Source organism: Arachis stenosperma, chromosome 5 (genome assembly GCF_014773155.1).
Source record: "Arachis stenosperma cultivar V10309 chromosome 5, arast.V10309.gnm1.PFL2, whole genome shotgun sequence".
In the NCBI taxonomy this organism is placed as follows: Eukaryota; Viridiplantae; Streptophyta; class Magnoliopsida; order Fabales; family Fabaceae; genus Arachis; species Arachis stenosperma.
In genome coordinates, this window is record NC_080381.1 from 137,529,214 (window position 1) to 137,545,158 (window position 15,945).

The window sequence follows — 15,945 nt, forward strand, 5'->3', positions numbered from 1 at the left end:
ATCACTATTAATGTGTGTATCAACTATCTCCTAATAAAACTATTGCACTTGAATAAGAGTTAGAACTATATCAATTGATATAATTAGAATGATTAAAAATATCGATGATTAATAAGTAGTTTAATAACGCATTAAATATTAATTTGATATAATTATAATAAAAATATTTTCTTACATTAATATAATCATATATTATTCATGAGCTAATTATAATATAATTAGAATAAATTTATTTGAAAAAAAAAGAATTCATGTGTAATTTTTAAAAATTATAATATTTTTTATTTATATATACATATATATTAATTTTGTTAAATATATATATATATATATATATATATATATATATATATATTACGGTAGTTTTCTTAATATATAAACATATACATAAATAAAAAAATATATATAAATTATATTTTGTTAAATTTCATGTTGCCGGTTATTAAAAATATTTAAATCACGTATATTAATTATTTTTTTGTTATAATTATTTCGTTATATATATATAATTATTTTTAATTCTACAATCGTGCAATAATTTTTTATTTTTTATATCCATATATATTCCTCAATCTCGACCCCATTCATATGCATATTAACAGATTTTTTTCTAATAGTGATATTTTAATTTTTTATTTTCCTTTTTTTAACATATCTTTCCTTTTTTAAATAATGATGTTTTAATATTTTTTAAATACATTTTTTTAATAATTACATTACTAATCTGAAATATAAAATGAGAAAAAAATGTGACACATATATCCAAAAAGAAAATAAACTAATCTTATCAGAAAAAAATTTATATTAAAAAATATATAAATAATATATTCAAAAAGAATAGTCGTAATATATAAATGAGTCAACAATTTAAATTTTTCTAAAACTAATTTAATCAAATACCAATATTAGAAATAAATTACTTACATAATATTTAATCTATTCTAGTCCTTAGACATGTATAGATTAGAATCATTCTCATAACGACAACCAACTGAAACAACATCGTAAGTTTAAACATTTAAAATTCGTGCAAATTCAGACTATTCCCTTATTCTTTGAAAACCTTCCGTATCTCTAATAGAGTTGAATCGCAATTTCTTTTATGGAAAAAGAGTTACAAATGTGGCGTTGACGTGTTGGAGACCAAAATTCGGAAGTCACTAAGTGTGACACCCATTCAACCCTAAAGGTCAAATAAAATAGTATCCCTAATTATATTCTTATTTAATTCTAAATTAAAAGTAATAATGACTTATTTAATTCAGCATTTATGATAATAAATGAGATGACCATTGTATAAGTCATTTAATGTAAAATAGCTTAATTTGCGATTATAATTAATATATGTATTACCCATAAATAGATTAAGAAATAATAATTTCGTAACAAACTAATCATTTAATTCGAATTACAATTAATTGATTGATAGAAATTATAATAGATTGTATGATATTTAAATAATTAACCAAATCAATTAGTTGATATAATTAATTTATTATAATAAATTGAATTTAATGAGTTAAAAGAAATAAATCGAAAAACATCATTAGAAACATGCCACGACAACTTTATCATTAAGTGCAGAAATTTAATTTTTATATAATAGAATAGATATTTACAGGTTATTATATTAAACACATACTAAAAAAATACACTAAGCAAAATAAACGCATCAATGGTAAAATATAACCTAAAAAATCACTTAAACTCAAAAAGAACATGTGATGAATTACAATAAATCTATATATGAGAAGTAAAAGTAAAATAAACAATTAAAAATAATGTAAAAATTGCAATTAAAAAAAAGTAAAAAAAGATAGAAAAGATAATGTGTGAAGTAGATAAAAAATGTATTGTAATAGAAGATTAATATAATTAATTAATACAATGAAAGGAAAAAATCAAAATATGATCTTATTAAAAATTTAAAAAAATATTTTAAAGATGAACCTATTAATCAACTTTTAGAAAAATATTACAAAAAATTTAAGTTATCTTTAATAAAATAATAATACCCTTAAGAAGTATTAATTAAAATAAATAAAAAGTTTTAATATAAAACAAAAATTAAAAATAAAAAATATTCTACCTGAAATATAGAATAGAGAGAGAGAAAAGGGTATATAAAATAATAAGATAATAAATTAAATTAATTGAGTTTATTTATTTCATTGTTTTATATATTATTTATTAAATAATTTAATATTTATCTCAATCAAATTAAATAATAAATTAGTTATAATTAATTTGATTTAATGAATCAAACAAAATTTAAAATAATTTGATATTTACTCTAATTAAATTAAATATTTGAACTTATGATTAATGTAATTTAATGAATCAACTAAAATATTAAATGATAAAATATTTATTCTAATCAAATCAAATTACATAATTGATTAGTTATAATTAATACAATTGAATGAATCAAACACATTAAATTGAAAAATAATTTAGTTAATTTGTATCTTAAGGACATATTTTTAAAATATTTATTTTTTAACAATTTTTATAAAATATTTTTTATAATATTTTTTACCTATGATATACAGACACAGATATAATAACCCATTAAAAAGTACTTAATTAGTTAATACAAATAATTAGTATAATTGATTTAGTTCAATAAATTAAAAGAAATAAATGTGAAAGGAAGAAATAAAGAGAAAGTGAAATTATAAAAATATTTAGCCATTAAAAAGCAATAAAAAAGTTCCTTTTATTTTTTATTTATTAATTATTAATTTATTATAATTAATTTCACAATATTTATTATACTTTATTCATTTTACAAATTAATACAATCAATTAATTGATATTAATTATCGATAATTAATTTTAATTGATATAACTCACTTCGCTATACTTTCTAAATAAATAATTAAAAATGCACGTCTTAATTTTTTGTTAAAGAAGAATAAAATAAAATACATAAATCGAGTAGATATAAATCTGAAAATTATAAATTTTATTCACAACTCAAATAAATTAGTACCATAAAACTAAATTTAATGTATATTTTAAAAATAATTACTGACCTTTTATTCTTTTAATTATTAATAATTTAAATAAAGTAATACCCTATAACTTATTTTGTTATCTATTTTAAGTAGTTACTAACATTCTATTTTTCTAATTATTTGCTTGTCTTATTTATCATTTATGCTTTCAATCAATTATATTAATAAACAAATAAACTAAATTAACTCGGTTATACTTAGACTATTCAACAATTTAACATAATCTTTTTAATTTGGGATTAACTAATAACGATAGAAAATAAAAAATTTAGAGTAATTCAATATTATGAACATTAATTATTATTGTGAAATAACCTAAAATCATAGTACAATTTATTTTTAAAGAAATAATCAAGTATTATTGTTAATTATGAAATAACCTAAAATCATAATGCATTTTATTTTTAAAAAAATAATCATCCATTAATATCTGTAAATAAAAACTATCGTCAAAATGCTTTGATTAAAAATATAAAGGGTTAATTACTATTTATTATTAATAATATATCGATTATATCAAAAAATAAAAATATAAATTTTCACATTTACACCATTAGAAGAATTACCATCATGAGTAACATTTTGTGAGAAAAAAAAGAATAAAATTACATACATAGTGAATTTAAAAAATAAATATCGTTAAGTAATTATGCTTTTTTTAATAAATAATAAAAAATTAAATATCATAAACTATATTCTTTTAATACAATTTATAAATATTAATAATGAAAATAGTCTCACTAATAATATAAATGATCAATACAATAATTATATAAAAAATAACTAATTACATAATTGCATAATTTTCAAGATCCTATATAGTTGAATCTAATGGACAAATAAAATATATATATATATGATAATATCCTAATATTTTAGCATACTATAAATCATATCATAAATTTATATATCATATTATAATTTTAAATCAACTCCTTCAACACATTATAACATAAACCATCTAAAAAGATACACCAAATTAATGAATATCACATAGGTCATTACATACGCTCTAAATTGTTACGATATTTCAAATAAAAAGAGCATCAATACAGAGAAATCAATGAATATAACTAAAATAAAGAGTAACAAAGAGACACGCACAAAAAAATAATAATAAAGAGAATCAATAAAAGCATTAACATATAAACTACATACACGAACAATATATATTAATTGTAAATCACAAAAAAAGGCAAATATATATATATATATATATATATATATATATATATATATATATGAATTGAAGCACACATGACAAAATAGAATATTACAAAATAAAATTATAGTAAGATTATTTAAAAACAACGTAAAGATGACACATCTCTTTTGTTAATCAGATGCTAAAAGAAAAAAAAATATGCGCCTAATAATAATCAATTAAAATAAACAAAAATGTTAAAAAAATAAAAAAATGAAATGTATAAATAATGATAAAAGAAATAAAAATAAAAAATTCTAAAAATTGTACCTTACACACGAGAGATGGGGGAAGGAAAGGAGGGAGGGAGAGAGAGAAAAGAGAGCGAATGAGTAAAAAATATTTGATCTTGTATAAATAGATGGTATTGAAAAAAATAAACTAATTAAATTAATTATTAAATAATTTAATATTTACTCCAATCAAATCAAATAATTAATTGATATAATTAATAAATTCATATAAATTATAATAAATGGTGATGTTTGAATGTCTAATCAAATTAATTAATTGATATAATTAATTAATTAATTATAATTGATTTGCTTTAACGAATTAAATGAATATATAGAATAGATAGATAGAATAGAATAAATTCGATTTTTATATAATAGAATAAATAGAATAGATAGATAATAAAGATATTTTCTTAAATTAGTATAATTATGTATTATTTATTAAATATTAATTGTAATATTGTATATAATTATAATAAAGATATTTTTTTAAATAAATTTATTTAGAACATTATAAATTGATTATTAATAATAGGTGCCATTATCATATAATTATCATATTATTATTATTATTATTATTATTATTATTATTATTATTATTATTATTATTAAAATGATTAAAAATATTTTTGATTGATAATTGATAAGTAGTTTAATAATGCATTAAATATTGATTTTATATAACTATAATAAAGATATTTCCTAAATTAGTATAATTATGCATTATTTATTAAATATTAATTATAATATAATTATAATAAAGATATTTTTTATAAAATAATTTAGAAGAGAGAATAGGAAAGTTCATTTTGGAGGGAAAACGGAGTCACGAGAGATCGACACGTCATCTTCATTAGTTGGAGAAAAATTTAATTTATATATATATGTGTGTGTTAGTCTCAATTGGTTCATTCCTCCTTTTCTAATGTTTTCCTCATCTTCGTGCATTGTTTTAAAGGCTATGCATTCGGTGCTTATTATTTGAAAAAGTTCTTTTACTTAGTTTGAATTTGATAGATTTCAGGTAATTCTGTCCAGGAACATTATTCGAAAACTTTTGAATAATAGCGAGAATTATAAACTATGCAGAACATGAAATATACAAGAGGGCATGTATTGTAGCAACCCTCAATTTTAAAAATATAAATATAAATAAGTTACAATTTATTTTATAAAATTAGAGTTCTTATTTTTAGAAAATTATTTTTATTATCAATAATTAAACTAATTTTATAATAATTTAAATTAATTATTATTATTATTATTATTATTATTATTATTATTATTATTATTATTATTATTATTATTATTATTATTACTTACCGTTATTAAATTGCATTATAAGTTATATATTATATTCATTGTATTACTATTATTATTACTATTACTACATTTATTTATTATTATTACATTATTATTGTTAGTATTATTATATTATTAATTATATCATAGGTTATTATTATTATATTATTATTATCATTATGCATTATTATATATAAATCAAGGCGGTTTAGATATAATAATAAATAAAGTCAAGGCGGTCATATATATATATGTACGTGAATAACGTAAGGGGGAGAGAAGAGCATAACGAAGAGAGAAAGGGAGAAAACGTAAATTTTTCTGAACTTCGGGCTTCGATTTTTTTGTAATCCGTAATTCCAATCAAAAATCTAATCCGGTAAGAGTATTCGTAACCTCCTCCTCTACACGTTGACACTATTTTTGATTAGTGAAAGTTGACAATGACGTAGTTCCTCTTTTCTTTGGATTTGGCCAACGAGAGTTTTAGGAGGTAAAGACGATTCTGGACATTTTCTTCTTCGATAGCTCAGTCAGATAGCTTCTCCGGAGTTTTGAATATTTTGATTTCGTACGAAGGTATGGTTTTGGTTTCTCGTAGTTAATGTTTAATGTCACGTGAAAACTTAGGCTAAAAGACCTTAAGATAGGAATGAACTGAGTGAATAATTGATGGATTGTGTATATGGTATAAAATGTGAGGTTTAGCTGTTGTCAATAATTTGTTGTTGAAGTTGGTCGGTTTGGAAAAAGATTTAATATTGGTATTGGTTTGATTATGAAATAATTTGTTACTGAAAATGATTTGAGTAACTGAGAGGTGTTTGGTTTGATAGTTGGGACCCTTGAAGGGTGGCAGAAATTTGAGTCTTAGAGGAGATATTGCCAAAATTTCTTTAAGAATTGGAGTTTGATTTGAGGTAACATTTTAAAAGGGAAAGAGATTATTATGTGGCTTGTGTATTTGAGACTATTTGTTGACCCTCTGTCGCAAGATGTGACCGGGCACTTTAACTCCCCGGATTCCCCCATGGGCATGCATAAATATGAATATTGAATATTATTGAGCTTGGAGTTTAACTCCATGGAATACTATATTATTGAGCTTGGAGTTTAACTCCATGGAATACTATACTATTGAGCTTGGAGTGTGACTCCATGGAATATTATATTTGAGCTTGGAGTTTGACTCCATGGAATATTATTAAGCTTGGGGATGCGCGCACAGAGGGACTGTCCAATGGTTAACTACCAGGACTTGTCGGGTTGGCTGTATAACCGACAGATGAGACTCATCAGCCATAGGACAGGCATACATCATATGCATTTGTTTGTTTGCTTGAGCGTGCATTGTTTTGGTTTGCTTAACTGTTTAATTCTGCTTATCCACTACTTGTTCTACTTGCTGTAAATGCTTCTCTACCTGTGCTTTTCTTGCTTGAACTATATGTGTATGTTTTCCGAGAAATCCTTCTTGGCGAAGGTGTGAGGAGAGAGGATTGTTCCACCAATGATTCGGAGGAGTAGAGGAGACAGAACGTGAATTATTAGGTTAAAGTTAGATTCCGAATTAGAATACCTTAGACAACTTACCAAATTCTGGTTTAGTTGAATTCTTAAGCGGAAGTCTGAGTGTCGAAGTTCTAGGAATGCCTCTGGCTTTCCCGAAACCTTTTATATTAACTATGCGGGCACCTTTACCATACTGAGAACCTCCGGTTCTCATCCCATACTATGTTGTTGTTTTTCAGATGCAGGTCGAGAGACACCTCGTTGAGCATTTGGGTATCCTCCTTACGAGCGAAGAACTATCTTTTGGACTGTCATATTTTGTTTTAGGCTATGTATATATGTTTATAGAATCTCCGTATGTATATTTTGTGTTTTGTCCCTCCTAGAGGTTGACTTGGAGATACAGGGGTTTATTTTGTGGTTTGAGTTTTATTTTGGGTTGTATATAAACATAATTATATACTCTGGTCGGCCTTAGCTTCGCAGGTCGAATCTGGAGCTTGCTATCTGAGTTTTGGAACTCTGATAAGTATATATATGTGTTCAGTTATCTTTCGATTTTACCTGTCCGTTTTACGAATATCCATGCGAGTGTGTCACGATTTTCTGTTTATCAATTTGTTTAGCTTGTTCTTCAAGGCTCCTAGATATGATTTCACCCAACTATATATCTATGTAGATATCATTTTCCTTTAGAGGTCGTAATACCTTGCCACCTCTGCTTTACGACTTAAGCGTAAGGCCCTGTGTGGTAGGGTGTTACATTATGGTATCAGAGCAGTTCGTTCCTATAGAGCCTGAGGGATGGACTGATTATGCTTCTGGGCATACTCTGAGTGTGTGTATGTGCTATTAGGATATCTGATTGATATATGTGGCATAAACGTTCATGAGCATGCATTTGGAACTTGAAGCATTAGACTTGCGATATTGAGACTGATCAACTTAATATCACTTGTTTGGTGTGTGAAGGACCAGATGTCGACTCACGGACGCGGTCGCGGCCGAGGTAGAGGTAGGATAGGCACTTTTACTCCTGGCCTAGCAGGGAATGATCCAGTAGACTTCATGGCTGCCCTGGGAAATATGGCTGCGGCTATGCAGGCGACAGCCGAGGCACTGGGTAATCAGATAAACCAGGGTAATCATGGAAACAATAATGATGAGGATGGTCCCATGACACTTGCTACATTTCTGAAAGTTCACCCTCCGACCTTTAGGGGAACCTCAAATCCCACAGATGCAGATAACTGGATTCAAGCTATGGAACGGGCACTGCAGGCTCAGCAGGTTCCTGAGGAGCAATGGCTTAAGTTTGGAACTTATCAGCTGCAGGGTGAGGCTCAGCATTGATGGCAGGGGACACGACGTATCCTGCAGCCAGATGGCGCTGTGATTCCTTGGGAGGTTTTTCGAACAGAGTTCTATAAGAAATACTTTCCTAATTCAGCCAGAAATGCCAAAGAACTTGAATTGATGCAGTTAAAGCAGGGACAGATGACTGTTGCTGAGTATACTAGCAGGTTTGAGGAGTTATGTCGCTTTTCTCGTATTTGTCAAGGTGCGCCTGATGATTTTGCTGAGTGGAAATGTATTAAGTATGAGGGAGGTCTTCGAAGTGATATTCTGAGCTTCGTTGCACCAATGGAGATCAGAGTGTTTTCAGAACTGGTAAATAAAAGTAGAGTTGCTGAGGATTGTCTGAGAAAGGCGACATCAGATAAGAGTGATCAGCGAATTTTTGTTAGGAGAGATCAGGGAAGGAACTTCGCCCCTAGAGGACAAGATTTTAAGCGAGGCGGTTACACCCCACAACCACATTTGGGTCAGAATAACTTCCAGAGATTCAGTAATAATAACAGTCAGGGAAGAGGCAAAGGAAAGCAAGCTCAGACCCCACCGAATGATTTAACTTGTAGGAGGTGTGGAAAGTACCACCCGAATACTCCGTGCAGGGCTGGTTTAGGTGTATGCTATTACTGTGGTGAAGCTGGGCATTTGTCTTGGAATTGTCCAGAAAAGAAAAAGAATCAAGAAGCTGGAAAGGCACAACATCAGGGACGCGTGTTCACTATGACAGCGGATGGTGCTGGAACCGCAGATACTCCGATTAGAGGTAATCACGCACTGATAATCGAAATTTCCGACTGCCTTGCGTAGTAAATAGCACGTAGCATTCATTGTAGTACATTACCGAGTTGTGAGCCTTGTGATTTTCAATTGAGCGATCGACTAAAAACCTCCGAATGGTGAGACAGAACGATAGTTGGTCAGCTTAGAAAAGTGACTAAATTCTTGGAGAATAATAATAAGAGTGGCGCAGCAGTAGTGGGTTGAATTATTTTGAGTATACAACTTAAGTTATACATAAAGAACCGGAAATGTTGAGAGTTATGCGGGACAGTTACCTGAAACCCGGAGATGGTAAGTTATGAGGAAGAGACATGACATAGGTTGAACCCGTAATTGATAATCGGTTATGTGTCAAGAGAAAGAGTAAGTTGTGATAGATTTAGTGTCAGAGGCTGAACCCGTTTCGATTGAATTACGAAAGGTGACACCATTAGAATCAGCAGAACCTGGGAGCTAGATGAAGCGAGTATTAGAAGCGATAAACTCGTCGTTCCAATACCAGCCTGCCTTATAACCTTTCTGCATCAAGTTTATCTTGTATATTCCACCTTGCGTAGACTTTTAAGCCATAAGAATATCCTGAATTTGCAAACTAAACATGTCAAATCTTTCTATTTTTCTTTGACATGTTTAAGAAGGGAAGTTACTTAGTACGAGTCTCTTCCATTTTATATCAATTTTCGAGGGCGAAAATTTTTATAAGGTGGATAGGATGTAGCAACCCTCAATTTTAAAAATATAAATATAAATAAGTTACAATTTATTTTATAAAATTAGAGTTCTTATTTTTAGAAAATTATTTTTATTATCAATAATTAAACTAATTTTATAATAATTAAACTAATTTTATAATAATTATTTTTATAATTATTTTTAGGGCCTTTCTTTATTATATATATATAAGCCGCCTTAGCTTCCTTTATTATATATACATAACGATAATGATAAACTTTAGTGGACATATTTATATATAATGAATTAATGATTGAAGTACATTAATACGTATATGCATAGTCTTTATATTTATATATATATAAATATAAACGTAAGCATAGATTAGGTAATCGAAAATAGGTAAATCAAATAGTTATAATAATAATAATAATAAAAATAATAATAATAATAAACGTAATAGTAATAATAATAATACAATTATAGCAATAATATTTATAAAGCTGAAAGTATATGAGTTATTAATATAAATGATGTTAGTAATTTAAGGATAAAAGATATTTGGTGAAATATTAGTAAAGCTAAGCTCACCAAAGAGTACTGATATTTATTCATATAATTAAGTATCAAACTCGATAATAATATTAGGATCTAAACTCTATTTTTAAATAATTATTACAATATCAATTATCAAATTAAAATATACATATAAGTTTCATTATTTATAAATTACTGGAATTATAATTTTAATTATGTAAAATATTTCATCATAAAATATTTATATATATAAAAATATGAATTTGATTGAATTCAAATAGTTATAAAATTAGTTCAATTACTGATAATAAAATAATTTCTAATGGTAAAAAAAAACTCCAATTTATGAAATAAATTATAACTTATTTATATTTATATTTTTAAAACTGAGGGTTGCTACATCCTATCCACCTTATAAAAATAATAATAATAATAAGAGAAATCCAAGGCGGTTTAGATATATATATCATAGAGAAATCCAAGGCGGTTTAGATATAATAATAAATAAAGTCAAGGCGGTCATATATATATATATGTACGTGAATAACGTAAGGGGGAGAGAAGAGCATAACGAAGAGAGAAAGGGAGAAAACGTAAATTTTTCTGAACTTCGGGCTTCGATTTTTTTGTAATCCGTAATTCCAATCAAAAATCTAATCCGGTAAGAGTATTCGTAACCTCCTCCTCTACACGTTGACACTATTTTTGATTAGTGGAAGTTGACAATGACGTAGTTCCTCTTTTCTTTGGATTTGGCCAACGAGAGTTTTAGGAGGTAAAGACAATTCTGGACATTTTCTTCTTCGATAGCTCAGTCAGATAGCTTCTCCGGAGTTTTGAATATTTTGATTTCGTACGAAGATATGGTTTTGGTTTCTCGTAGTTAATGTTTAATGTCACGTGAAAACTTAGGCTAAAAGACCTTAAGATAGGAATGAACTGAGTGAATAATTGATGGATTGTGTATATGGTATAAAATGTGAGGTTTAGCTGTTGTCAATAATTTGTTGTTGAAGTTGGTCGGTTTGGAAAAAGATTTAATATTGGTATTGGTTTGATTATGAAATAATTTGTTACTGAAAATGATTTGAGTAACTGAGAGGTGTTTGGTTTGATAGTTGGGACCCTTGAAGGGTGGCAGAAATTTGAGTCTTAGAGGAGATATTGCCAAAATTTCTTTAAGAATTGGAGTTTGATTTGAGGTAACATTTTAAAAGGGAAAGAGATTATTATGTGGCTTGTGTATTTGAGACTATTTGTTGACCCTCTGTCGCAAGATGTGACCGGGCACTTTAACTCCCCGGATTCCCCCATGGGCATGCATAAATATGAATATTGAATATTATTGAGCTTGGAGTTTAACTCCATGGAATACTATATTATTGAGCTTGGAGTTTAACTCCATGGAATACTATACTATTGAGCTTGGAGTGTGACTCCATGGAATATTATATTTGAGCTTGGAGTTTGACTCCATGGAATATTATTAAGCTTGGGGATGCGCGCACAGAGGGACTGTCCAATGGTTAACTACCAGGACTTGTCGGGTTGGCTGTATAACCGACAGATGAGACTCATCAGCCATAGGACAGGCATACATCATATGCATTTGTTTGTTTGCTTGAGCGTGCATTGTTTTGGTTTGCTTAACTGTTTAATTCTGCTTATCCACTACTTGTTCTACTTGCTGTAAATGCTTCTCTACCTGTGCTTTTCTTGCTTGAACTATATGTGTATGTTTTCCGAGAAATCCTTCTTGGCGAAGGTGTGAGGAGAGAGGATTGTTCCACCAATGATTCGGAGGAGTAGAGGAGACAGAACGTGAATTATTAGGTTAAAGTTAGATTCCGAATTAGAATACCTTAGACAACTTACCAAATTCTGGTTTAGTTGAATTCTTAAGCGGAAGTCTGAGTGTCGAAGTTCTAGGAATGCCTCTGGCTTTCCCGAAACCTTTTATATTAACTATGCGGGCACCTTTACCATACTGAGAACCTCCGGTTCTCATCCCATACTATGTTGTTGTTTTTCAGATGCAGGTCGAGAGACACCTCGTTGAGCATTTGGGTATCCTCCTTACGAGCGAAGAACTATCTTTTGGACTGTCATATTTTGTTTTAGGCTATGTATATATGTTTATAGAATCTCCGTATGTATATTTTGTGTTTTGTCCCTCCTAGAGGTTGACTTGGAGATACAGGGGTTTATTTTGTGGTTTGAGTTTTATTTGGGTTGTATATAAACATAATTATATACTCTGGTCGGCCTTAGCTTCGCAGGTCGAATCTGGAGCTTGCTATCTGAGTTTTGGAACTCTGATAAGTATATATATGTGTTCAGTTATCTTTCGATTTTACCTGTCCGTTTTACGAATATCCATGCGAGTGTGTCACGATTTTCTGTTTATCAATTTGTTTAGCTTGTTCTTCAAGGCTCCTAGATATGATTTCACCCAACTATATATCTATGTAGATATCATTTTCCTTTAGAGGTCGTAATACCTTGCCACCTCTGCTTTACGACTTAAGCGTAAGGCCCTGTGTGGTAGGGTGTTACATTATGGTATCAGAGCAGTTCGTTCCTATAGAGCCTGAGGGATGGACTGATTATGCTTCTGGGCATACTCTGAGTGTGTGTATGTGCTATTAGGATATCTGATTGATATATGTGGCATAAACGTTCATGAGCATGCATTTGGAACTTGAAGCATTAGACTTGCGATATTGAGACTGATCAACTTAATATCACTTGTTTGGTGTGTGAAGGACCAGATGTCGACTCACGGACGCGGTCGCGGCCGAGGTAGAGGTAGGATAGGCACTTTTACTCCTGGCCTAGCAGGGAATGATCCAGTAGACTTCATGGCTGCCCTGGGAAATATGGCTGCGGCTATGCAGGCGACAGCCGAGGCACTGGGTAATCAGATAAACCAGGGTAATCATGGAAACAATAATGATGAGGATGGTCCCATGACACTTGCTACATTTCTGAAAGTTCACCCTCCGACCTTTAGGGGAACCTCAAATCCCACAGATGCAGATAACTGGATTCAAGCTATGGAACGGGCACTGCAGGCTCAGCAGGTTCCTGAGGAGCAATGGGTTGAGTTTGGAACTTATCAGCTGCAGGGTGAGGCTCAGCATTGGTGGCAGGGGACACGACGTATCCTTCAGCCAGATGGCGCTGTGATTCCTTGGGAGGTTTTTCGAACAGAGTTCTATAAGAAATACTTTCCTAATTCAGCCAGAAATGCCAAAGAACTTGAATTGATGCAGTTAAAGCAGGGACAGATGACTGTTGCTGAGTATACTAGCAGGTTTGAGGAGTTATGTCGCTTTTCTCGTATTTGTCAAGGTGCGCCTGATGATTTTGCTGAGTGGAAATGTATTAAGTATGAGGGAGGTCTTCGAAGTGATATTCTAAGCTTCGTTGCACCAATGGAGATCAGAGTGTTTTCAGAACTGGTAAATAAAAGTAGAGTTGCTGAGGATTGTCTGAGAAAGGCGACATCAGATAAGAGTGATCAGCGAATTTTTGTTAGGAGAGATCAGGGAAGGAACTTCGCCCCTAGAGGACAAGATTTTAAGCGAGGCGGTTACACCCCACAACCACATTTGGGTCAGAATAACTTCCAGAGATTCAGTAATAATAACAGTCAGGGAAGAGGCAAAGGAAAGCAAGCTCAGACCCCACCGAATGATTTAACTTGTAGGAGGTGTGGAAAGTACCACCCGAATACTCCGTGCAGGGCTGGTTTAGGTGTATGCTATTACTGTGGTGAAGCTGGGCATTTGTCTTGGAATTGTCCAGAAAAGAAAAAGAATCAAGAAGCTGGAAAGGCACAACATCAGGGACGCGTGTTCACTATGACAGCGGATGGTGCTGGAACCGCAGATACTCCGATTAGAGGTAATCACGCACTGATAATCGAAATTTCCGACTGCCTTGCGTAGTAAATAGCACGTAGCATTCATTGTAGTACATTACCGAGTTGTGAGCCTTGTGATTTTCAATTGAGCGATCGACTAAAAACCTCCGAATGGTGAGACAGAACGATAGTTGGTCAGCTTAGAAAAGTGACTAAATTCTTGGAGAATAATAATAAGAGTGGCGCAGCAGTAGTGGGTTGAATTATTTTGAGTATACAACTTAAGTTATACATAAAGAACCGGAAATGTTGAGAGTTATGCGGGACAGTTACCTGAAACCCGGAGATGGTAAGTTATGAGGAAGAGACATGACATAGGTTGAACCCGTAATTGATAATCGGTTATGTGTCAAGAGAAAGAGTAAGTTGTGATAGATTTAGTGTCAGAGGCTGAACCCGTTTCGATTGAATTACGAAAGGTGACACCATTAGAATCAGCAGAACCTGGGAGCTAGATGAAGCGAGTATTAGAAGCGATAAACTCGTCGTTCCAATACCAGCCTGCCTTATAACCTTTCTGCATCAAGTTTATCTTGTATATTCCACCTTGCGTAGACTTTTAAGCCATAAGAATATCCTGAATTTGCAAACTAAACATGTCAAATCTTTCTATTTTTCTTTGACATGTTTAAGAAGGGAAGTTACTTAGTACGAGTCTCTTCCATTTTATATCAATTTTCGAGGGCGAAAATTTTTATAAGGTGGATAGGATGTAGCAACCCTCAATTTTAAAAATATAAATATAAATAAGTTACAATTTATTTTATAAAATTAGAGTTCTTATTTTTAGAAAATTATTTTTATTATCAATAATTAAACTAATTTTATAATAATTTAAATTTAATTAAATTATTATTATTATTATTATTATTATTATTATTATTATTATTATTATTATTATATATACTTACCGTAAGTATTAAATTGCATTATAAGTTGATATATATTATATTCATTGTATTACTATTATTATTACTATTACTACATTTATTGTTATTATTAAATTACCATCATTACTATTGTTAGTATTATTATTACTATTATTAATTATAAATCATAGAAAACAAAAGGTGGTTTATATCTTACATTAGGTTACATATATATTATTATTATTATCATTATGCATTAGGTTACGTGTGTGTATATATATATCATAGAGAAATCCAAGGCGGTTTAGATATAATAATAAATAAAGTCAAGGCGGTCATATATATATATATGTACGTGAATAACGTAAGGGGGAGAGAAGAGCATAACGAAGAGAGAAAGGGAGAAAACGTAAATTTTTCTGAACTTCGGGATTAGATTTTTGATTGGAATTACGGATTACAAAAAAATCGAAGCCCGAAGTTCAGAAAAATTTACGTTTTCTCCCTTTCTCTCTTCGTTATGCTCTTCTCT

The 15,945-nt window shown here is 29.7% G+C and overlaps 2 protein-coding genes across 2 annotated transcripts; both read left to right on the forward strand.

The window, feature by feature from the left end:
- Positions 1-8,252: 8,252 nt before the first annotated feature.
- On the forward strand, positions 8,253-9,434 carry LOC130981497 (uncharacterized). Its single transcript, XM_057905090.1, has 2 exons — positions 8,253-8,610; positions 8,725-9,434. The coding sequence occupies exons 1-2, from the start codon at positions 8,253-8,255 to the stop codon at positions 9,432-9,434; spliced, it is 1,068 nt and encodes a 355-aa protein (XP_057761073.1).
- A 3,953-nt stretch (positions 9,435-13,387) lies between these two features.
- On the forward strand, positions 13,388-14,569 carry LOC130981499 (uncharacterized). Its single transcript, XM_057905091.1, has one exon. It carries the CDS (start codon positions 13,388-13,390, stop codon positions 14,567-14,569), a length of 1,182 nt encoding a protein of 393 aa, XP_057761074.1.
- Positions 14,570-15,945: the final 1,376 nt, after the last annotated feature.